The sequence below is a fragment of a genome, unplaced genomic scaffold (genome assembly GCF_019419815.1).
Source record: "Pyrus x bretschneideri cultivar Hongxiangsu unplaced genomic scaffold, Pyrus_bretschneideri_v1 Contig40, whole genome shotgun sequence".
Classification (NCBI taxonomy): domain Eukaryota; kingdom Viridiplantae; phylum Streptophyta; class Magnoliopsida; order Rosales; family Rosaceae; genus Pyrus; species Pyrus x bretschneideri.
In genome coordinates, this window is record NW_025999724.1 from 2,300,651 (window position 1) to 2,325,738 (window position 25,088).

The window sequence follows — 25,088 nt, forward strand, 5'->3', positions numbered from 1 at the left end:
TACTAATAATATCCTCAATTTGATAATTACTGCCTGACAATTTATCAGATGTGAAGTTTTATTACAAAAAACCTCGGTAATTATTAAACGTTTGTAACATTAAGTTGTACTCGTTCCAATACAAACTGACGCCAAAAACAAAAATGTAATGAGACTTTTCTAAATTAGTGCTTTCAAAACCAGACCAAGTGGCCCAGTGGTAAGTACACCGGACTAGGCTCTCCAAAAAAAAATGTGGAGGGTTCCAGGTTTGATACTCGAAGCTGATGAGTCTGCTTGATCCTAGCCACGGGTAGGAAGAAATTCCTCATAGCCTCTATGAGTTTGGAAGAGGTAGATAATCATGACTTACCACCAATTGTCCCTTTTTTTTAGATTTTTTTTTTTTGGTACTTTCATATAATTTCTTTCGTAAACTAGTGAATTTTGGTACAAAAATAAGAAATATAGACATTTAGAAGCAAGAGACTTGTAAGATAGTTGATTATAAGCATTCCACTCTCCCCTCTCTTCATATGATTTGTATAAAAAACAGAAAATTGAGAACGGTGATGTTATTGACAAATACGAATGGTCTTTTTATTTTCTTTTAATTTCTTTTTCCAATAACATTCTAATTCATAAACTTACTATAAGGAATATGATCATCATTTTTTTTAGGGATTTTTTGAAATCGGTCCAAAGTAACTAAAAATTGGACCTATTTCAAAAGTCAAAAGTCACTAAAAATTGGACCTATTTCAAAAGGTAGTCTATAAAATTGGACCTATTTCAAATTTTCCATTTTTTTTAATAGAAGCCTCTGAAATACTTCGACAATAGAGAGAAAGTTTGAACTTGAGGCGCAGGAAAATTAATCCACCAAAATAAGCAATATCTATGAAGAAAATCCTATCAAGACAAATTATTTTTCACCAAATTATATTCACTAGCAATGGAAATTTAATTGAATCATTTTTCTCTCTTTTTTCAAACAAACGATATGAAATTCATGAAGATGCATCCAACCACTAAACCGCTGTATTATATCAACATGAAACAATTTTACTCTAAACAAAAAGTAGAATTTTGTTGTACCTAACCGTTCTCTTAACTATGTTTGGATGAGGGTTTTCCAAGTTTCAAGAGACTGATATCAATATATTATGGAATGGCTACAAAATGTAACATATAAGAGATTAGAAAAATCATGCATGAGCAATACACATGCATATATAAGAGGCATTCGCTAATTCATACTTAAAATGTGTCATCTACAAATCCCTCTCACATTTTATGATCCATTACTTTATAACTTTGCATCAATTCATAAGAACGTGAAAAACTCTAGCTCAAACATAACCTTACATGTTTGCCAGTTGACACGAGAGTTGCTACATCTCCATGAAAGATATATGTTACTGCTTCAACCATCATCGATCACAAAGTTGATTCTTATGCTAGCTGCTTTTCCATAGTGGTCCACTACATACGGAAATTTAAAAGAAAAAATGTTATGCTTTTGCACAATTATGATTTGTTTATAGGCTTTACTAAGTTACTGGATAACAAAAAAGAAAGACGTTTCAGTGTAGTCCCTATCTTTTAATAGACAAAACATAGTAGGAACATAATTTTATAAATTTTAGATCCCCAATTCGGTTCGATTTTGTCATTGTTTTGGCAATACGAACCAATAATTTATGAGACGAAACTATACACACAGAGGTGTCCAGTCACACTTACTACCAAGTTCCAAAGTTCCAAAATTAATTGGACCCTTAAAAGGTACCAAGAAATTTTGGATCGTGCAAAATAATTTATATATTTCTATGCACTCCACACTAATCTTAGTTGCATTAAATGGGGGTCGAACTTATCCCCAATCTTTTATTTATTTTAAATTTTTGGAGAGATGAAAAAGTATAAAAAGAGGACCCTATGCAAGTCCTATTGCCATCATACAAATCAAATATTGCGGAAAAAACTTATAAATATAAGACTGAATGTAATTATATACTTTTTTTTATTTTTTATTTTATAAGAGGTGATAGTGATTTCATTACCAACAAAAAGCGACTACAACGATTGTTACCAAGGTACATTTGCTCTAGTGACTAGTACATAGATTTGGAGGTAATTTGCACAAACTAACAAATTGATTAAATCTCTATATAGCTACCACAAGCACAAGATCCCCAATACAAAATTTCCGCAAAAGACGATAGATGCAACAATCTACGAGATCACATCACTCGCTAGATGAGACAATGCCCACTAAAAACGACATATCCCGAATAATTGAGTATATACTAAATTATATCCCATCGTTGATAGGCAAATTGACATGTGAGATAACGCTCGCTAAGCCATATCACTCGCTATTTATATACCTAATTAGCAAAACTTCGAATGACACATATAGTTGAAAATCTGCCCAACAAATACCAAACTTAGCCCATATGAAGTGAAAATCTAACAAAATGTTTTGATTGTGTTGTTTAACTATTGTTGGCAAGTTAGAAACAATTTTAAATATTTCAATCCACTCATTTGGGAAGGGATGGTTGATGTTGTAGTCAGCAACTACCTAAGATTCTGGTCTGCTTTTGGGTTTTGGATTCTAATTGAGATTAAGTACCATTTGGTGGATTAAATTATACCTCTTCGCATGGTCAAAAGCAACTGAGCAAACCTAATTATTTTCATTTGAAGAGCCTAGAAAATCATGCATATCTCAGCAGTGGTGCTGCCAATTGTCTCCTCGTGGCCATCACAATCATGAATCAACCCTTAATTTGATACTTACATGAAGCTCGGCATTCACTTAGGAGAGGGGTGATCTTCACGTACCGTTTCTTTTTTCTTTTTACACACTTCTTTTTATTTTAGTTATCGAATTGAACAAATCAAATAAAAACAACGTACAATAATTAGCAACGATGTGTAAAAGAAGAAAATAATGTGTATTTATCAATTTGCTCTCGAAGAAATTGAAAGATCCCATGATCCACTTCGAGCAAGCAATTATATTCCGGTTGAATCGAAGCTTGGTTCAAAGTTCCTTTTACTTCAATTCAGTAGTCTTTCTCTTTTTTTCTTTTTATATCTAGAAGGAAGATGGAAATTCTCCTCTTCTAACTTTTTTAATCGGTTTATTAAAGAGGACTCCATGCTCTGATTGTGGAATATTGCTGATTGAGAACGATTAGTAGTGACACTCGTCACCCAATACACATGCAAGTGATTTCCTGCATTTGATTCCTATACGAGTGCATATTTATGCACCTAAATACAGGAGGTCCTTTTAGAGCCTTGCATATTTCTTGGGTGGACAAGTGACAGGACACGGCTTCGGCACCGAAGAACCTTGATTTAGAGTTCAGTTGGTTTAAAACCCCAGCCGCTAATGAGAAAAAGCTCTGTGTTGCCGACCGTTGCCTCTGAACTTGAGGTATATTCCCTTTGTTCCCCTCCCGGTGTCTCTCATTTCCTAACCATCTTTTATGCTTTGGTTGGGGTTACTTTTTTTCCTCTCTAGTTAGAAAAATCTTTTTTTTTATAAAAGTCGCTCTCCCTCTGTCTAGTGTTTATTGCTTTCGACTCAAATTGATGTATTAGAGTGGTGACTGTTGTTAAGCGTTGAGGTTATGGTTTTTGTGTTTCTTGTGTGGGTTGTGTACATGACAAAAGATTATAAGAAAGAAATTCAGTATATATTGAAGGTGACTCATGGTAATATTTCTTAACCAACAATTGCAAGATTATCAAATGGTGATGCAGTCAATCTTTTCTTTATGGTGCCTTTAGAATAAATTTTATAACTTGTAATGTTTAGTCATCGTGAGTGTTATCTTTCTTATTAGTTGAATGTGGGATCTTTGTGGTTGATGAATTGTATTTATTCGTATGTGATTGTAATTGTAAAGTTGTAGGATTTTATTTTGTGTTTGTGACCTCTTGATTTACGTTTGACATGTTCATCTTATATATATTCTTGATCGTTCTTAAGAGCATCTCCAACAATTCCCAATTCCCAATTGCCCTTCTTGCCCACAAAAAACTTGCTTTATGGTAATTGGCCCTATCATTGTAAGGGCAGGCACCACCCAATCCAATTGCACCAGCAAACATCCGTGGGTCCCACCCACAAGATGAACAGATGAGCCAAATGGCTTTCCTGAGGAAATGGCACTTGGATTTCCAACGGTTCAGACCGTTGACTTTCCAACGAAATACAAAAATTGTCCTTTTGTGGTCAGCTGACACGTGGCAGAATGTTGACCTTAATTGTTTATGATTGTGAAAATCAACGGTTAAGATTATTCTAACAGTAAAAAATCCAAAAAATTACTATAAAAATTCCAAAAAACCTACCGAATTTTATTTTTTTTAATACAAAAACCCAACTATATATTAAAAACATAAATAAAAAATATATTTGTAAATAGTAATCATCGTTACCCTTATCATTCCTCCTTCTAAACCGGTGGACTTGCACAAAGACAAATAATATTTAGAATGAAAAGTAACAGCAATTTTATTGCCCTTGCTCTCAATTGTCATTGCCTCTACCAACTAGTGGAGATGCTCTAATAGAGTTCCATTTGATCTCAGAAGGGGTCAAAGAGGTTCAGTTGGTTCCGGCATCCATAGCCAAAGAAAAACAAGAATAATTTCAAGTCCATTTTTTTATTTTAGATCATTGGATTGAGATTCAAGAAAGTTTTTAAAAATCATAGATCTTACTGAATTATTTGAGAGGTTTACTGAGTAAGTGGAGATTTGGATGAGAACTAGGTATTTATAACAAGGTAAACAGAAAAAACACTTCTCATGTACAAGTGTACTGCATTTTGGCATTTGCACAAGAAATTCAGTTTACAAAGATTCTGGCCTCAATTCAAAGATCAGCTATTCTTCCTGTTATAAGCTTACCATGAGAAACTAGAGAGGCCCCTTGGAAGTTTTCATGCGAGAGCGCTTTGCTTCCAACCTGGCTTCTAGTAGTTTTGCCATCAAGGTATTTTCGTCAAGTCCCGGAGGCCATTCCAAAGACGATTGAGATTTTCCAAAATCTGGGGTTCCTAGTTTTGACATCCATTGCTGTACTGGACTAGCATTACCTGTATACACAGGCTGAACACAAGTTTCCACCCTGCAGTTACTTTCAGGATGACTGGATTTCATTCCACGTGCCCTAAGCCGTTTACTTTGTATTTCTTGTAGACCTGTGATTAAATCACAGCACTCAGATTCTTCAAGATTCTCAATCAGAGCCTCATTTTCTGCTCCCACTTCAGTGATTTCACCATGTTCCCTATCTGCAGACTTGCTTCTGTTTGCATTATAGGACATGCTTCTGGCCATACGTTCTTCATACTGCCCTTGCAAACCAGACAAGCTATTAGCCTTAGTGTTCTCCTTTGATAGCTTCTCCCTCACAGAATAAGATCTCGCCATTCCTTCATATTGGCCTTCTGCAACATTTTTTTTTCGCTGTCTAGAGCTGCGCTTGATTTGTTTTCCACTGGCACTCTTGCCTGCTTCAAAAGGGTGTGAATCATTGTCGGTAGTATCTTCGTCAGCTACATGTTGTGGTGCACTTGTAGCTTCATTCAATGGAAAGGACTCTAATGACTGCCGGCGTGAGCAATTTCCCTTCAGCTCCTCTGGGGATAATTTACCATTTTTCTTTGACTCAACAGATCGTTTAGCCTGAAGAAAGGTTTCTATATCAAAACCTAACTTGTCCACAATTGTATTCCTCTCTGCAAGGTCGCTCTGAGCTTCTGGTATCTTCATTTGCATCCGTTCATCAAGCCATGCTTCCGAAAGATGGAGAATTAATCTGTCCGAGCTGGTCATACCACTGTGATCCTTCTCGGGCTTTTGCTTCAGGGATCGCACCTCTTGTTCATACTCTTTTATTCCATTGGCAAACTCATCGCACAAGTTTTCTAATAGGATACGCGCTTTTCTCTCCCTTTCAAGCTCTCTCAGAGCATTAGAGAAAGAAGATTTCACTTCAGAGAGCTCTCTAGCTAGCTTCCTATGCAGGCTTTCTGAATGCTTTCTCAACTTCCTCTCACCTTCTAGCTCATCCCTGAGCAATTGGACAGTTGCTTTGATTCGGTCTTGGTCCTTATTCTTCCAAACAAGTTTATTTTCTGTAACATGCTTCATCAAGTCATCCATTTCTTGCCTATCCGATTGCTTCTCATGCAACAACTCTTCAATTCTTGCATGAGAATGATCTAGTTCCACTTTCAAAGCTTTTACCAATGATATATTAGATGCATGTTGCTCTTCAAGAGTCCAGATACGATTTAGTACTTTGAGTAATTCTGTGGATGTTTTAAAACTACGACTTGATTCGCCCATCCTTCCCTTATAAGGTGCCACCTACAAAAAATTGAAAACCAAAGGGTATCAAAATCCATCAGTCTCTGATCTTGGGTAACATTGATTCTACAATGTGTGTAACTATTTACTATTCCAAAACGAATAATTACGATACTCTTTTTTTGGGCATTAAACTTCTTTTCAATTCATGCCTCCTATCTCTCAATTGTAGATATTGTTTATATAAATTATACTTGATACCCCAAAGTTCTCTCTTGGATATCGTCATTTGAAAACATTTTTATACAGCATGGAATCTACACTTGAACGAATTTTTTCAGACGCGTATTACTTTACATTGTTGTCTACTTATCAATTGACTTTACCCTTAAAGTAATCACTCACAGACTATCTAATGGATCAGCCGTTCTGATTATTGTGTTAATAAGGGAAGGATGGGCGACTTCCTAATCTTCAAAGGGGGGGCATTTTTTATATTCAGGAGAAGAGGGACATAATTACTCACCTCCAATGAGCTACAAGTAGCAGGAGATCGGGGTTGGAGAGCACAACCATTGCTCTCAATTGATTGATGGTGCTGTATCGACAGTGCTGATACAAGCCTTCTCAAGCTTCTTGCACTTGCTGGCTGGAATCAGAAAGGTCAAGGATCGGTACTCAATTAAAACACACAGATGAACGCAATTTCATATGTTTTTGAAATTTCGGAGCAGTAAAAATAAGATCACAATTATCAAATCATACACAATGACGAGCAATTTTTCCCAACTTTACAATTTTCCCCTAATGTTAATGCTGCATAATCAACAACTCAAACACATTAACCTTGACATTTAAGAATCAACAACTCAAACTTTTCTGGATAAAAGGAAATTCTAAATCATATTTGCAGCAGAACTGCAAAAATATAAGACAAGTAGAATGCCTCTCATTTTTATTGTTGTTGTTGTTTTTTTTTTTTTGTTTTTTTTTTTTTTAAGACAAGACTAATTGTATGTCTTTAATGTGTCATAGAAGCAAAAAAAGATACAATCTTTAGACTAATTTTCAGCATAGCAAGAAATCCCAACTTGAAGAAACATTCCATTTCTGCAACAGGCTTCATAAAACAAAGTATAACTAAGCATTCGACCAAAAAATAAATACAAATTACACACACCTGCTCACGAAGTGAGCCAGCAGGACTCTCAACCTCCACCAGAGGCCTGGAAATCCCAATCCCATTTCTCCTCTGCTGCTTGCGGCGGAGCCGACCGCCGGCCTTGCTCATTTGCTCAATTTCCCAGACGGAGGAACAGAGCTTTCTGGCAGAGAGTGACGCTGCGGAGTGAGGGATGAGGAATTCTGAGGTGGGTTTTCTGCGACTCTGAGAAGAGAAATCGTCGAGCCTCCAAATGGGTGGTGGCGTACTGGAGGAAAGCCCTCCTCTTCTCCTCACCAACACAACCCGTTTCAACTTTTTCACCATCACTCCCCCTTCCTTTTTCCTTTCACTTTCCACACCTTTTTCCTCTCTCTCCATCTCTCTCTCTCTCTCTCTCTCTAAATTCAAATTTCAACCTGCGCTTTCTTGCTGACCCACGTTTTTGTGTTTGTTTTTGTTTTCTGCTTTTTTTTGGGAGATTCAAGATTACAAGGTTGCTTCTTTCACTCTCGTTTTCTTCAAAAGCTACAGAGTCGAGGTTGTTCTGCTCTCTTCTGTGACCTGTCCTACATTTTTTGGAATCTATCTCTCTATTTTTTTTATTATTTTTCCTATTTTTTTGTCCCCAGATTTACCCCGAAGTTTATCCACCTCAGCCATAATATGCCAAAGGAATTGGGACAGTGACCTCCAAAAATTGGGCCCACTTAGCTCCTCACAGTCACAGTCATCTTTTCTTGCTTTTTTTCCCCTCTTTAAGTTAAAACGAACACGAATAGCCTAATACCACTATGGTTCGGTGGTATCATTTTTTATTTAAAAATAAGAGGTTTTAGATTCGAATCTCGTAAATGATGAATTCGATACCAAATTAGATTGTTCATTTGGTAGCTTAGCCGAACTTCTCTTCTCATAGTGTAAAAATATCGATGTACTAAAAAAAACTTAGCCGAACTTCCCTTCTCGTAGTGTAAAAATATCGATGTACTAAAAAATTCCCTTAGTATAAAAATATCGATCTATTAAAAAAAAAACTTAGCCGAACTCCCATACTCCTAATGTAAATGTCACATCCTCGCCCCAGCCCTCACCATATCCCTTGTCCGCTTTAGGCTCGACCACGTCCTCATGGTTTTGTTTTTGGGAACTCACACAAGAACTTCCCAGTGGGTCACCTATCATGGGATTGCTCTCGCGTGCTACTCGCTTAACTTCGGAGTTCCGATGGAACCTGAAGCCAGTGAGCTCCCAAAAGGCCTCGTACTAGGTAGAGATATGAATATACATATAAGGCTTACAAGATCCACTTCCCTGGACGATGTGGGATGTTACAGTAAATATGTTGATGTATTCTAAATAAATAAATAAATAAATAAAGAACAAGAGTATGTTTTATTTTTCATTTATGTGTAAATTTCTACCGCTTGATTATGTTTTCTTTTTTTCTTAACTGATTTTGATTTCATTTTTCCTTCTATAATTCAAAATTATCACTTTATTTAAAATACAATATTTGCTTCACTTTTCCATATTTCCCATTCTTTTGTCAAATTCACTTTTTTTTTATAACACTTTGCACTCTAGAACTCATTTTTAATCTCATCTTGGCCTCTGAAACTCAAAACTCGTCATTTAATTTGTGAAACTCAAAATTTGCACCACATTGCCTTAATTATGTTAATTCAATTAAAAATCCATCAAATGTGCTGATGTGGATATATGAAAAGAAAAAAAAAACTAATGAAAAAGACTTGAAAACTTTAAGTTTTAACAATAAAGACAAAATAAAGGGTAAAGTGAATAGTACCATGATTGACTTTTTAGTGTAAAAATGTGGTTTTTCGTTAAAGTGAACAGTATCAAGAGTTTTTCGTTAAAATTTCTAAAAAAAGATTCAAAGCAGCTTGAGTACGCATACTCAGACTGGTTTGAACTTCTACCTCACACTTCTTCTAAGATTTATTTGCTATTTGTAGAATTGAAGCAAATTCTATTACGTGGGCCTGATTTGGATGCACCAGACTAATCAATTTCTTTTTTATTTCTTTCAAGATCTCTGCAAACCAAAAAAAAAATTTAATCCTTATTTTCTTCCTCTAAACTTAATATTTTCTAATTGTTAAATGTTAACACATAGTAAAGATTTATAATCAAATTCATAGTGGAGATTAGGGATGACAATTCTAACCGTTAGACCCGATAACCGCGGATAACCGTCCGAATGGATTGGATTTGGGTATGAAAATTTGGGTATATTTTGGGTATGGGGAAAACCATGAATATTATTCGGTTATGATTTTGGATATGATTATAGGGGTCTCCAATCCGTATCCGTCCCCGAATCCGAACCGAATAATATAATATAATTATGTAATATTAAAATATTAAATAGTGTATATATATATATATTTATTTATATTCATTATTCACCAAATCCATTACCTTGAAAATATAAAAATTGCATTGTGCGAGTTGCATTTTGTGGGAAAGTTCGAAATGTTTTATATGAATCAAAATATATGATAATTCAATGGTACTTATAGGAGATATCAAAGATTAGGAAACATTATCAATGTTTAGCTTTAATTTTTATGCTTTACAAGATCTATTCACTAAATAATTTTATCATCAATTATATAGTGACGAAATTAATATTTTCTAAATTATCATGCGTCAATTGGACGAATATATTTTTTGTAATGACGAAGATGGATATAACTGTTAACCGATGGGGAATCCGTTACTCGGTGGGTATGGTTATGGATAATACCCGATTGTTAATATGTGGTTATGGATATAGTTAATTTTCGTGATTATAGGGATGGATATAGTATTTCTGTCCTCAAACCAAATCGTTGCCATCCCTAGTGGAGATCAACAATTCATAGTGAATATTTATAAAATGACGACTTTTGAGTTTTAGAGGGGCAAATGAGATCAAAATCGAGTTCCAGGAGCAAAGTGGGAACAAGATCAAGTTTCATGAGATGTAGCTAAAAATAAGCTTATGATATTACATTTTACTCACCACGTTTGCAACTTTAACAGTTGTTTGATAGAAGAAATGGAGAAGTGATAAAGTAGAACGAATTTAAGCTTCAGAGAGTCAAGTTGTGGTTTTTAAGTTACAATGGGCAAAATGAAATCAAAATTGAGCTCTAGGGAGCGTCGCTAAAAATAAGTTTTTTTTATCTTTTTCATTTGTCAGTGAGAATTACTACTATTTGACCTTCATAACTTAAAATTCAGTCCTATGACTTCAAGCTTAGTACATTAATTACATGTGTCAACTACAATTTTTCGGTAAATATTTTAGGTTATATAGAATTGTATAAGAATTTCGACATTCTAGAAGTGCATTTTGTAATAGTTAACAGGTACAAATAATTGAGCGTGATGCATATTATTGAAATTAAAATGTCATTGTATTATATAGCGCGCTCAACCCATCATAAATTAAAAAAAAAAATTCCCATAAACAATATAATCTTTATGTTGTGGACCGTTGTGGAGCAAGATCAAAGCCTACAATGATATTGTTAGTCCATTTTTCAAACTTTACACTCACACGAGGAGATAGCGGAAGATCTTGACTCTTCAAAGAGAGAAATGACAAGATATTAATATGATGATATTGGCCTTTTCTACTTTCATGCGTCCTACATCTATAAATACAAATATTAATCATAGCTTTCTAGATATCTGATTTGATTTAGCATACGAATCTCTATCTTTCTTTTCGCAAAATTACTCATATGATGTAGAAAAAGATTCATACGATACAGATAATTTTTTCTCGAAGACTAGCGGAAGCTGCAGAACTTTGATATTTAACCAACCAACCCCATAAGGACAATTTAGAGTCAGGAATGGAATCCGAGGCCAGGGAAGGTCACCTGTTCGTTGTCTTAAGCCAATTTGATCAGTCTGTTCAAGTCACTTGGGAAGCATGATTGTCCACACATGGGCAATCTGGAGCTTTCTGACAGAGACGAACCACAAACACCAGGACCACTGGACCAGTCAGTCAGAAGAAGGAAGGCCCAGAATTGTGGTCCTTGCCCTGTCATGCAATAGGCTGTTGCATCTTTATTCCTCTGTTGTCTTGTCTATGTGCTTTTTGTCTGCAAGCAACAAGTGTCTGTCATCTCCTAGATGTGGTTTGGTTCTGATTTTTGGATTTCTTTTTCCTACCTTTTATTTTCTTCTACTCGAATGCTTTGCTTGTTGAATGGAAATTCGAGGTTTGGAGTCAATTCAATTGTCAGATAACCATACTTTATCCAAAAGGTCGATGTTTTAACGGTTGAGTAGGGGTGGATTTGGATAGGTTTGACATTCAAAGTTACAATCGAACCAACTAATTAAGATTTTAACTAAATTCATTGGGGTGAAAACGAACCAAGTAAATCACTTTTTCTAAGTCTAAGTCCTTAACGTCATTTTTTAAAACTATTTGTCCTTTTAATAATCAAAACCGAGTTAAATTGTTCATTATTATAAAAATTGTTCGGTTTAATGCGCACTCTTACTATTGAGCCAACTACAACATTAAATCTACCGCATCTCCTTTTCATCAAGAGCTTTCATATCAATTGAACTCCACAACAGGACCACATAAAATAACGACTGGACCACTTGTGTGGTTTGGTATTGTTCTAGACAGACGTGGTCCAAAGGGGGCTTTGCTTTTGATGAACTTATACAAAATCCAATTTCTGGTTTTGTTACCAACATGGGCAATGATTAAGCCTCAAACGGTAGAGTAACATGGGAATTTCATTCCTGGTTTTCGTATCCTGTACCTTGACATTGTACTTCTCATACTTTTTGGGTGCTTCCAAGATTGGATATTTGGATTTACTGTGATTTTGAGGATACCAATTTGAGCTTGGCCAATTGTTCGGCCGGGCATTGTATAGGTATTATTGGGAAACTGGGCCTGGTATAAGAGTTCATCATGTACGTTCTCAGATAGAAACCAGTTCGTTTCGAAGAGTTCAGTATGTTAGAGTCCGTCTAACATCTTTACTCATAAGCGCTTTTACATAGAACACTTTATTTGAAGCATGTTAAAATGCTTTCTGAAAGGTACACAAGTGTTTTTACAACCCAAAAAGAACTTATAATTTTTCTTTTCATACTCTGAAATTGGTTATAGCAAGAGTAGGCTATTCAGAACAACTTGTGCATGCAATGGGATCCACTTACCTCTTAGCAACTATCTTCATTTTTTTTTTATCTTTAGAAACATTACCATTACTTCACTAATTCACAATCCTAGCAATGCAGTAATCTATATTTTCAACAACATGCACGAATTGCGACTTTCGGGTTCTGAGATATTTGACATGAGCACTAGTGTTCTTGGTGTTGATCAGAAGCATCTCCCTTCACTAGGCTGTCTAAAATGATCAACGTAGCGCATTCTTCAACTAAATTTTGTGGATGAGTCCCTGTCGGAAACTTATTTAGGGTTATGTTAAACTTAAGATGCTCATCACATCCCTAATGGTGTCAAGAACAGAAACCCTTCATTGTTACACTGCACATTTAGAGCTTGATTGGTGCTGACGAAGTAAGAAATGAAAGTAAAGGTGAACGATTTTTCATTTTGAAGGGGATTCGAGGAAATCAGTTATAAGGTGTTGATAACGTAGCTTAGAAGGAATAAGTCTTCTTCATGAGTGACATGACCTACCTTCAAATATTAATCCAATCTAATCCTAGCTAAGCCTTAGAGATTGTCACGTTTGAGTTACTGCCCCAAAAATAGACCATCTTCATTAATCGAAAGCATGGCTCAATGTGACCTGAGCAGGCCTTACATGAATCTGTCCTAGTTTTTCATTTCTTATTTTGTTCAAGCCTAACAGTAACATGAATCTGCATTTAAAGGTCAGATTTTGAAGGAGCAGAAGGAACCTGCCAGTTGAGATCAAAGTCATCCGACTCTTCGGGCAGAAATACTTTGCTCAGAAACTCTTGAAAGCGAGAAGAATAGGCTTTGGGGTTCACAGTATTGATGGACTTAGAGTCATATTTGATTGCCTTGAAAGCATGCTCAATGCGTTTCTTCATATTGTAATTCTGACAGAAGTCTATTATTCCAAAGAACAAAAGAACATTGAAGCATTCCTGTGATCTGCTGGACCTATATGATTTACTCTCCATTTCATTATTGAAGGCTCGGACAGCGCGTGCTGGCAGTCCGTCGCCAAATTTAAAACCAGGCCTGCAGCAGAAGAATAATGATCAAGAGTCAAAGAAGAGCATAAAGCAGAGAAGTAATCAACAGATACGATTTGGAAATAAAATATGGTTGAGATTTTGTTAGGTTTTGTTCGTTAAACTTTTACCTCAATTGTAAAGCCACTTTCATTTACATTCCTACTTACTACAGTCAGGGTTTAAGCCTTGACAGATTAGTAACAAAGTGGTACAGCGGTTCGTCCTGAATGCCAAGGCAATTGGAACTTACTACAGATTTTCAAGAATGACAAGATTTGAATTGGAAAGTCTCGTGCCATCTGCCTTTGCTTTCTTCCGCATCCAAGACAAACCGCTAGGATACTAGTTTGTCAAGGCTTAGCCAATATTAGGTGGAATATAAACGATAGAATGATAAAAATGAAATGGATTAGGAAATGACTGGAATGGCTTCAATGATGGCATTACTTCTTCGACGAGTCAGTTGACATAATAGTTGTGAAAAACAAACCCTAGCAAACTTCCAACCATGTTCATGCCAACCGGGACGTTTTGATCCTATATTTTAAACCAAACAGAACCAACCTAAGCCTTTTTATCTTCAAGTCCGGATATCAATGTGGAAATACATACAATATAGTACCTGTCAATTAGATCGCAGATATCGGCAAGAGTTAACTCTGATGAGGTTTCATCGTCTTCAGAAGTATCATCTGTTTGCTTTTTGGCATCAAAACTTCTGGAATTTCTTTTATCAATTGAACCTGCCAAGGGATAGATGGATTCTTTATGTTAGAGAATTAAAGACTTGAGAATCAGGACAAACACATTTTCTGAACACCTGAATGGATCTCACTTAATAAGCGTAACAGTTCATTTATATGTTCAATTGATGAAAGAAAATAAGCAATTCTAACACTATATTTGACACAACGACAATAACAGGAAAATTTTGGACTAGTTTTCTGCAGAAATATTTGTGTATGTTGTATTCTCATAAGAATTTCCTCATCTGCATCTGATGAAACGCACACTAAGTGAGAAAATGATTAATGAGGAGAACCACCTTCCGGTGAACGCGAAGTATCTATGTGCATACCAAGCAATAAACTATAATCCATGATGCCCTCGGCCTCCAAAAACTCGCAGTCATACTTGATTTGTCTATAACACAAAAACGAAGGCAAAAGGTGTTCATAAGGCAAAACAAGGGATTCATATGTCACGAAGCAAACAGATCCATGCATCCTTGTAATAATTTGTATTCTAAGATTAAAGCGTAACAGGATTAGCTACAGAATCAAATCTGTGTGTAACATACCCGCCGAAATCCATATAATGAATAATTAGAGTTTGTAATTACTAATAAACAGAATTATGTGATAGAATGCATTTCCTAATTAATAGTTTGTGAATGCACACTCCAACCTAGTGTCATTCTCCTTTTGTCCCCATGGAAATTACCTTGGCTAGAAAACAATATCAGTTTGGGGTCTACCTGCCAAATAATTGGTAGAGCAGCTGCAATGCATAACAGAGAAGTAAAGTTTCATGATTCTCAAGATCTCTAGACATCCAATAGGTAAAAGTAGTGAAAAACAAGATTTTGTTTTTTATCGTACCGATGGCAACATTCCCTCAACAATTATACACAACTACAACTGCTCATTCAGAACATCTCCAGACAGCCTAGGAGTGATGTGTTGCAAGAAAATAGGAGATGACATTCGAGTTTGAGATCAAAGCTTCTTCTAATTTAAGTAAAATAAAAAATTCAAAGAGGGTGCTATTCGCTAACATCCAAAAAATACAAACTGAACTCGAGCGTTATGCGTAAAAGTTTGCTTATGCGCCGATGCGCTGAGAAATGACAATTAGACGAAGGTACTTACGCTAAGAGCCGAGCATGGACCAATGGATCCAGGTAAAAGCAAAAATCAAAATCCAGATCCTTAAGTATGGCCGTGTCGTGGACGTGTAATCTGTTGCGGGCTCTACCTACTGAAGAGCCTTTGAGATCATAGCACTTATATAAGCAAAGTTCGGACGGCATTACACTTGCGCAAACCGCAAAGTAAACCTGCTCATTGCAAAAAAATTGCAACTATTGATTAGAAGGAGCTTGAATATGTCAAATCCTAATTAAAGGAGGATTTGGTAGGATAAAATTTGTTCATCTACGTTAGCACTTTGCATATAAAAGTGCTTTGACACCATCCTCCATGACGCAGTGTCATGGAAGCCAAAAGATGACACAGTTTCCACATCATCTATGCTGACATTTGTACTACTATATATGTAGCTCTCATTTCATATGTATATGTATGTATGTATATTATGTGTAAAGTATATGCTCACTATCTCTACCCAATATATTGCATTTAATCTAATTAAGTAAACTTTAATTCTGCGTTACTAAGAAGATCGTACCTTAATACCTCCCAGTGGCCTGATAACATGAAGTCCATACAGTCTTTTCAAAAGTGAGGTCCCGTACTTCTTAACATGGCGGTAATAGTTTGGAAGCATTTCTAGGTACACCTACGAGAAAAGGTAAACATAGTAAATGCCTAGACTGCTGACAAACATATATAGAAGCAAAGAAAATTCCTTTGTTCCATTAACTTTGCAACAAAACTTTCAAATTTATACAGATATTTAGAAACACAAAATCCGTCGACAGAATGTAAAAACACAAAGAAGAATTGTTTCGCAATAAGTGTATATAATCAGATTTGTATATATGGCTGGTAAATTTGTGCTAGTAACCTTTTTCATGCATTAATGGGAAATGACACTAGAGGTTTATTTCATTACCTGCTTTTCTGATTTCCGCAGAGTTTTAATCACTAAGCGTTTGTCACCAGGCAATATATACACCCTACCGTACCGTCCTGGTAAAGAAACCGCCCTTAGAGTGTCATCTCCACATACTGTAAGCAGGTAGTCATCATAACTAATTATACTGTCAAGCTCCAGCAAACGTCTGCAAACAATCTATTCATTACATATTTTGCAAAGTCTTAAGAAGATAGCAACAACACAGGCATGTGCATACATACTATAGACATATATGCGCACACGCTAAATCGCTTGAAATAAGATGAACAAAGAAACTTGACACGAGAAGATCTAACTTGAAAAATAACACACAATTGAAAGAACATTAAAAAGAAACCTGAAAACTGCAGGACTGTAATCCTTCCATTCAAAGTCATTTGTGAAGTAAGCTCCATGTATCGAGTCCTGCCTGGTATACTTTATACAGTTTGTTTTAGTAGCTTTGAAGTCATCTGGTGAAAGCTCTTCTTGCAGAAGCTCCATGTATCGCCCTGCGGAATAGTTCTTATTGGATCAGCATTTCTAAGTAGACAATGTTACACTTGAGTTTGTTAGCCTCATATATTAGCGTCACATGTTACAACAAAGATGTAATCAGAATTGATTATTATATCCGTCGACCATACTTGAATTTCGAACTCATTTTCACAAAGCATAGACACAACGGTGCGTAATAGTTCGTATTCACAGTTCGGCAAGAGAATATTCATGACACAAATGATCCTGTATTGTGGACAAACTGACAAAGTCGTGAAACATATACACGACACATGACCATAAACAATTAACATAAGATGAGAACTATCATCTGTTTTTCTGTTTCGTCCACAAGGACTAATCAACAGCCTAGTCTTTCATTCAAAGTTTCAGTCACAAATTTAATTAGCTGCAAACTTGTACACTATTCATATAATGATTTCTATCCCTATTGAAAAAAGTAGTATCACAAGATTGTCAAATGAGCCACCCGTATTTTCTTTTCGTTTTGATCATTTTTAACTGAAACCAAAAAGATTACATAGATAAGCAAAACTCCTTCAAAGAACCAAAAAAAATAAAAAATAAAGTACAAAATTGATGCAAAATTGCAAATTGAGCTTTATCTGACATTTACTAAACAAAGAGCTACAAAATCTACCAACCAAAAGTGAAAAACCCTATTTGACCAAAAAACAAAAGTGAAAAACCCAAAAAACACGACTCCAAACAAACCCAGCAGTTATTACCCAAACATTAATTTAAAACCCAAAGGCAACCTTTGCCTTCAGCATCCCTGACAAATCACCAACCCCAAACAAAACCTACCAAAAACAACACTGTTTGGGCAAAGATTTACCTTTGTCAGAAACCCTGTTTCGAAATCCAAGAATTTCCAGAGAAGAAAGGGTTCTCGTTTTTTTTTAGGAGTTTGTGCTGTCGTCGTCTTCGTCATCAGTTTTAAAATTTGGGTTTTAGTTATGACAGAGAGGCTAGGAGGAGGATTGCCCATCGGACTCATTGATTCACTACACTTCTACGCGCCAAGGAAAGATCGAATTACCGATATAGCCGTTTTTGGAATGAAACGCTAACAAAGTTTCGCGTCTGGTACAAGACGTACCCTCCCCCTCACAAAACTTCCTAACGGTCCATTTTCATTTGACTATTATGCCTTGCTTGTTACAAAATTTTATCTGAACTCAACTGTTTTATCTATACACCCAACTAACAAATTTTTCTCACTAAATTTTCAAATTTACCCTTAATCAAATAAGAATCAGGAAATAAGTATTGAAACATTTATCTCTACGCCCAATAACCTAACGACCATTGATGCTCTTGTTTTCGATCTCTTTGGATCTAACTAATTGGAAAATAAAAAGGAGCTGGGTGGAGGGATCTCTTTCCCACTTTTCATGAGAATAATAGTATTAATTTACTTTTTGTAAATCAATATATGAAGAAAAAAGTGCGTATGCATACGGTGCGGAGGGGATCGCTAAACCCTAAGGTTTCTTATGTTCTTGGTCCAAAGTTCTTACGGTGATTGCAAGAAAGAACGACTTTTGCAGCTTAAATTTGCTTTAAGCCTCACATAGGGACTCCTCCACTCTTAATTTGTTGATTGAAGTGTTGATGGAGTTTAGGTTGGATTCGTCAGAAATAATGGAGGCGTGCAGTGGTGGTGGTGGGGTTTATTGGGTGTAGGGATCCAAATTAGACTTCAATTTTATTTATTTTTATTTGTTTAAGGATAAATTCGGAAGTTTAATGGAGAGAAAATATTAGTTGGGTGTAGAGAGAAAAACTTTGGGTCCAAATAAAATTTTGCCTATTAATATTTGAAACTATACTAATGAGAAGGGAAAGAGAGAGTTTGTACCCGAAACGCAGTGGATTAATTACAAAGACCATATTCACCAAAGCAATTCGACAAAAATAGCACTTCATCTAAATGACCTTGTGTTTAGATTCTTCTCTTACACTAGCCTCCAAGCAAAGACATTGCCAACCTTTTTAGGTAGACTACAGGGGAAACGGAGAGCATGTTTATCCATGGATCCCTTACTCATACTTATTCAGTTAGAAGTATTGATCTGATAAAAAAAAAAAAATTATGTGTCGTAATCTCATAATCCAATTTTTCAATTTTTAATTGATTCTTGGATGCAAATCACAAGAATGTATAAACTTCTATGGATGCATGTTCTTAGAATAGCCATGTAACTGCAAATTGTTTGCATGTTAAGTAATTAAGAGTATACAATTCTGCATTTGAAATTATGTATTTGGTTTTTTTTTTATCAATATTAGTCGTATCATAAAATCTGACAAGACGTTTTGTTTTAATTATTAAAAAAGAAAAATGAAAGTTTTATGTCATCGCCTGAATGGAGCATTAGATATTTTTACAAAAAGTAGATAAGGAAATAAGTAGTTAACCTAATTGGTGCCACCCAAGCCATGGCATATTGGCTTATTGATTGTAATGATCTCATTGGGTTTTTTTAGTTCTAATTTAGTCAACTTGCCCCCACTTCTATTTGAACAAATCAATATCATTAGCATAAAGTGAATAATTTTAAACATATAAAATTGTAAAATCCAAAAAAAAAAAATTGAACTTGAGTGAAAACGATTATAGAGACATACAAAACATACAGCTATGAAGATATCGATCCATTTAGAAAATCTTTATTTTTCAATAGCAATATTCCCCTAAACTACAAAGAAATAATTCAAACTTAAATACATAAAGAATACGATACCGGTTTTCAAATCATAAAATTAAGATTCATTGAAAACCCAAGGCATTTCAATAAAAAAAATCCCTTTTCTTTAAAATATTTGGTAGTGGCACAAGTCTTCGGGCCACAAGGAAAAAAAGCAGCATGGATTCATAAAACACAATCTTCCATCGTCACATGTCCACCAAGCAAAATCTACCTCCATTAAAATTAGAATTTTAAAACCAGAGTGTCGATCTTCGTCACTTCTCAACCAACCCACACAAGGCAAACACAAGCTTCCCTGTTAATCTCCACTTTTTAAGTGCCTAATCAATTTCTTAATTATTTTTACGTTGAAAACACGTGAATTTGCAAAAAGATGAAACAAGAGGAAATCTGCTGAAACATGGAAGCTACTGTTAGCTTGAAAGGCTAGGAAACCATCTTCAAAACCATGGGTGTGATTGAAACTTGAAAGGGACACTAGAAATCAATGTGCCCCCCTCACATATGTGGGGAAATTCCGTCATATCTACAAACACGTATGATATATAAATACTGTCTGAACTATCTACTAATCAAATTTTTGTTGACCTACTGGTCGAGACAATATTTATCTGTCATACGCAAACAATCTAAAAAATATCCCCCTCTAAATCTCTCTTTCACGTCATGTAATGTGAGATAAAAAGCGAAGATATAATCCCCAATTTTATGACGGAATTCCCTACATAAGAGAGTCAAATCTAAAAGGTTTATAAATTACATGTCAGGAATTCGTAAGATTGAATTTACTAGAAATAAATTCCAATAGAAAGAATAATATAGCCATGACCATGAATAAGCAGCTTTTTATCTGCGGGTACGTTATATGTATACAACTTTTAGAACACACATGCGGTAACTGGAAACTAATGGGAAAAGAAAACAAAGGTGAAACACGGGAAATTCAGACGAATTGGTGTAATGCCACCACCACATCCTATCAATCCACACAATCAAGGAGAAATTTCGAGCCTCGGTTCGAAACAAAAACCAGTAAAGAGCTGAAGGGGGAACCTCTTTGTTACAGGGCACTTCTGGGACCATCTCCAATGCCTCAGGTTCATGTCAAATACAAGAAGAGCTGGAGATCCGTAGCTCTGAATGTATACGAGATCATCTGTGCCGCTGCTGGCGAAAACATCATCAAACTCCCCAAACCCCTGGAAGAACTTGTGAGGCATTCGTGCAATCTCTTGCCACTCTTTCCCCTTTAGAAGCCAGATACCAATCCCCTTAATTATGTCAGGCCGATCTTGTTTACCAATCCCTCCCACCATAACCAACCTCTCTTTCAAGTTCATCAGACGGCCACATGTAAGAGAGCAAGGTACAGGAATTATACTGCGTATCAACAACCCATCGGTAGAACAAGCAGATAAATTATATGTGATTAGGCCATGACGATTGTCTGGTGACCCGCCCCCAGTTGAGTAAATCAAGAAGTACAAAACCCCGTCACAGATTACACTCTCATCTCCACCTCTCCATCCTGTCAGAACCTCTGTCAAAGAGGTCACCCACATCATTGTTTCTGAATCATAAATATGAATGGACACATCCCATTGGAAAAAATTTCCAGCAACTTGCTTAGATTTCACAATTGAGATAGTATAACCATGTGACTTCCTGTTAACGGAAACTGCAGGTGCGCTGTAATCAGAAAATCTCAAGCCAGGGGGCTCCTGAAGCTTCCTGTATGTTTTCTTAATAGGGTTGCAGACATATAACTCAGTTCTACTTTCATTGTCCATAAAGCAAACCAAACCGCATGATGACGCAATTAACCAATTGGATGTCTCAATACAGGGGAGCTCAATACCATACCACTTTCTGAGGATAGGATCATATGCATAACCAGTTGGATCATTAGAACTTGTAAACATAAAATACCAAGGTTTTTGTGATAGCACGTTCGAAAAGTTCCACAGAAACCTTCTTGAACTAAGAATTTCATGCCACCTTTTGCACACACTACGTGCTCTGAAAATGCTTGCAACTGGTAGATACGCTAATATCCGTTCCAACAGGTCATCAGGAAGTATCAAATCCACCATAACTGCATTAGCTTCCCTATTTCCTTCATCACTGAGCTCTGAGAATGCATCATACTCCGTAGTCCCTCTCGCCATGTTATCAAGGGGATGGCTAAACCACGATGTTTCTCCCTCCATGATCAGAAGGAGGAAAGTGAAAGGAACCTGGACACAAATATAATACAAAAAATTCTTATCTAGAAAATATAATACACCAAATTATGTTAAATGAGAATCTCTTGCACTACTGTCAGACTACTCAAGTTAGCGATCGCAAGATTAGCATCAATAACAGTATTGGTTATGAAACCTGTGGTCTAAACCAATACAAAGTCGGAGACTGAGACCAATTCAAAATTGAGGAATCAAAGATGGCATATCAACTCCAGATGTCAGCTATATTAACTCTCTCATCTAATTGTGAGTTGACTGATTCAAGACACTATAATCAGCAGACAATAGTGCACTCCCTACCTTTATTAATTACAAATTATATAATCACATAAGGGGAACGAAACATGATTCCGACTAATTAAAAGGCTACACATAAGCAGAAATCCATCCACCTTCCAAGATTTTTATTCGTTATTCCCAAAGCAAAGATTCATTATCCAGAATCCAAATCAATATTCATTCTATAAGAAATGCCATGGTAAACCTTCAAACACTCCATTTGAAAGGTAAAACAAAGGAAAGGACAGTGGATGCAGCCACAAAGTAGAGACAGTCTTGGTAATTGAATGCCGGAAATTCGACATAGAAACTCCAATATCTTCAAAATTACAGACATGACAGAGAATGCAGCATAACATCATTAAATCTTGCAAATGTCAGAAATTTTATCTCATACCAAAACAGAAAAATCAGTTACACAACCAATCAACCACATATACGATCGCATGCAATGATGCAAAGAAGAATATCAAACCGAAATGCATACCCAGTGAAGAAATCAGAAAATTAAAACTTTTCAGCAGCATAGTTTACAACCCACATCCAACGCAAAAGCAACAAAATAAAAATGGGAACTTTTTAATCAGATTTCAAAGCAAAAACTTGTGCTTTTTTCAAAGAAATCAAACCCTAGGAGAGATTTGTGACTTGCAATTTGTTTTATAATGTTAGATGAAGAGCTATTAGTCCATGGATACCAATCAATCAAAACATCACAATACCGCCACAAAACCAGATAGCAATACATCAACAAACAATATTTCCACCTGACATCGATGGCAAAAACAGAAGAAGAAAGAAAAAACCACAAAAACAAAAGCAGAGAGAAACTAATTTCCTGCAACAAAATCTAACAAAGCACGCACCTTCCTCCTCCACCGCCACTGGCCAAATGGGTTACCTTAGATTTGTTCAGAGATTCAATATATGACAGCGGTGAAAAACAAACGAGCCGAAGAAAATTTGACCTTTTACCGACCAAACCTCCTTAAACGCAGCAAAAGGTAAAAAAGCGCAAGATTTCCTTCAAATGGTAGAAAATCATGAAATGGGTAGCTCTAGATTTGGCTGGTGAAACATGTTTGGTCGTCAGCTGGTGAGCAAAAACGCAAATGCAAAGGAAGGAGATTTTAAAGGGAGAAAAGAGAGAGAGGAGAGAAGTGACTTCCGTTTCTTTTTCGATGCAACAAAAACGACAGGCAGACAGTGAAGTGAGAAAACGTTTACTTCTTCCTACAGTCTCTCTCTTCCTCTCTGTTTATGTGTGAGAGAGGGGAAGAGAGGGGGGCGAAGGGAGAGGGGAGGCGCGTGAGGCACCGTGAGAGTTGAGCTATGTTTTTGTGCATACAACACATGGTGAGTCTGAGATTATGGGGTTTTGTGGTAAGCAATTGATGAATTTTAACGAGAGGAATAAGGCGACTTTTGCCCAAAAAAAAACCCACCGAAAAGGAATAGTATAATGCTCTCTTACTCATCACCCCTTATTTTTCTCTAGAAAAATTAATGAAAATAGTTTGAAAATTTTAAGTTTTAACGATAAAGATAAATAAAGGGTAAAATAAATAGTAGGTTTGACTTTTTAGTATAAAAATATGGTTTTTCGTTAAAATGAACAGTACCGTAAGTTTTTCGTTAAAACTCTCTTTTTCTTTCGGTTAGTGTAACGTGATCAAATTTTTAAACTAAATTTTATAAATTAAATAATAAGAAAACTAATGAAAATAATTTAAAAACTTTAAGTTTTAATGATATGAAAAAATAAAAGGTAAAGTGAATAGTACCAGGATTGACTTTTTAGCGTAAAAATGTGATTTTTCGTTAAAATGAACAGTACCGGAAGTTTTTCGTTAAAGTCTCCATAAATAATATAGATGTTAATAATTAGATTATTAAGTATTGATTAACGTGTTTTTTTTTTTATTGGTGATACATAATTTGGTTTGCAAATTTGACTTAAAAATTTAATTTCCTTAGCATTATTTTTTTTCTTCACTTTTTTGCTTCTTTTTGCCCCTTGTTTCTATCTATTTCTTCTTCATAATTTGGTATTACAATTTGCACCCTCATTTTCCCAACCATTTAGTTTTTTTTTTCTTTTTATTACTCATTAATTGAATTTAAATTCTTTGTTTGAAAAACATTTCATTTTAATTTGTATTGTAGTGCTAATTTATTGAGGAAAAGAGAGGGAGAGGGCCAGTGTCAAGGACAGAGAGAAGAGAAAATTCTATACGTAATATACTAGGATTTACACAATTACATTCCTAATGAATTTAGGACTGCAAAAAAAGTTACATTTTTTAGTTTTCAAAATCTGACTTTCAATTTTTAGTTTTTAGTCTTCATTTTGCTTGAAACTAAAAACTAAAATAAATTACCAAACATATTTTTCATTTTCAAAAAAAAAAAAAAAAAAAAAAAAAACTAAAAACTAAAATGATTATCAAACGGGCCACTAAAACTAAAAATTAAAAAATAAATGCTTTAAAAAAGTCCTAATATAAAACACAAAGTTAAATTACTTCGAATTGCAAACTTTGTACTTCTTTGGGTGTCAATTTTTCTCTTTTTTAAATTGGTATATACTTTACCAACCATAGCAAGGCAGTCCATGATACCAAACCACATGGCTAAGCTATTCTTTTCTTGCTTCCATTTTCTTTGAAACATGAAAAGGAGGTAATGGGGTAAGACCCTTTTGGTTAGTTGGAGGCACGTTGGCCCTTCTTTACCTAATCAGAATATCATGTTTCACGCTTCTATAACTTCAAATTTGCATAATGTTTTGTCAAGTTCAACCCTAGA

The 25,088-nt window shown here is 35.5% G+C and overlaps 3 protein-coding genes across 3 annotated transcripts; all 3 read right to left on the reverse strand.

Annotated features, from left to right (window-relative positions):
* Positions 1-4,763: 4,763 nt before the first annotated feature.
* Positions 4,764-8,144, reverse strand: LOC103965872 (uncharacterized protein At5g41620). Its single transcript, XM_009378964.3, has 3 exons — positions 7,505-8,144; positions 6,851-6,973; positions 4,764-6,384 (listed from the first exon to the last, which is right to left on the reverse strand). Exons 1-3 carry the CDS (start codon positions 7,865-7,867, stop codon positions 4,927-4,929), a joined length of 1,944 nt encoding a protein of 647 aa, XP_009377239.2. The 5' UTR covers positions 7,868-8,144; the 3' UTR covers positions 4,764-4,926.
* Positions 8,145-13,265: 5,121 nt separating this feature from the next.
* On the reverse strand, positions 13,266-16,374 carry LOC108868594 (putative phosphatidylinositol 4-phosphate 5-kinase 11). The gene is made up of 5 exons (XM_048565906.1): positions 16,130-16,374; positions 15,592-15,779; positions 14,766-14,863; positions 14,343-14,463; positions 13,266-13,724 (listed from the first exon to the last, which is right to left on the reverse strand). The coding sequence occupies exons 1-5, from the start codon at positions 16,226-16,228 to the stop codon at positions 13,382-13,384; spliced, it is 849 nt and encodes a 282-aa protein (XP_048421863.1). The 5' UTR covers positions 16,229-16,374; the 3' UTR covers positions 13,266-13,381.
* Positions 16,375-20,554: 4,180 nt separating this feature from the next.
* Positions 20,555-23,357, reverse strand: LOC125468225 (F-box/kelch-repeat protein At3g61590-like). The gene is made up of 2 exons (XM_048566147.1): positions 23,147-23,357; positions 20,555-21,992 (listed from the first exon to the last, which is right to left on the reverse strand). Exon 2 carries the CDS (start codon positions 21,963-21,965, stop codon positions 20,748-20,750), a length of 1,218 nt encoding a protein of 405 aa, XP_048422104.1. The 5' UTR covers positions 21,966-21,992; positions 23,147-23,357; the 3' UTR covers positions 20,555-20,747.
* Between the last annotated feature and the right edge of the window lie 1,731 nt (positions 23,358-25,088).

What these genes read in the sequence shown, in the direction of transcription:
- LOC103965872 (XM_009378964.3), bottom strand. Translation starts at nt 7,867, where the DNA reads ATGGAGAGAGAGGAAAAAGGTGTGGAAAGTGAAAGGAAAAAGGAAGGG. An exon ending in CTGGCTCACTTCGTGAGCAG is followed by an intron (nt 6,974 to 7,504) that starts GTGTGTGTAATT and finishes TTCTGATTCCAG; the next exon opens with CCAGCAAGTGCAAGAAGCTT. An exon ending in CTACTTGTAGCTCATTGGAG is followed by an intron (nt 6,385 to 6,850) that starts GTGAGTAATTAT and finishes AATTTTTTGTAG; the next exon opens with GTGGCACCTTATAAGGGAAG.
- LOC125468225 (XM_048566147.1), bottom strand. Translation starts at nt 21,965, where the DNA reads ATGGAGGGAGAAACATCGTGGTTTAGCCATCCCCTTGATAACATGGCG.
- LOC108868594 (XM_048565906.1), bottom strand. Translation starts at nt 16,228, where the DNA reads ATGCTTCCAAACTATTACCGCCATGTTAAGAAGTACGGGACCTCACTT. An exon ending in GGCCACTGGGAGGTATTAAG is followed by an intron (nt 15,780 to 16,129) that starts GTACGATCTTCT and finishes TGCAATGAGCAG; the next exon opens with GTTTACTTTGCGGTTTGCGC. An exon ending in GTCCATGCTCGGCTCTTAGC is followed by an intron (nt 14,864 to 15,591) that starts GTAAGTACCTTC and finishes TTTGTGTTATAG; the next exon opens with ACAAATCAAGTATGACTGCG.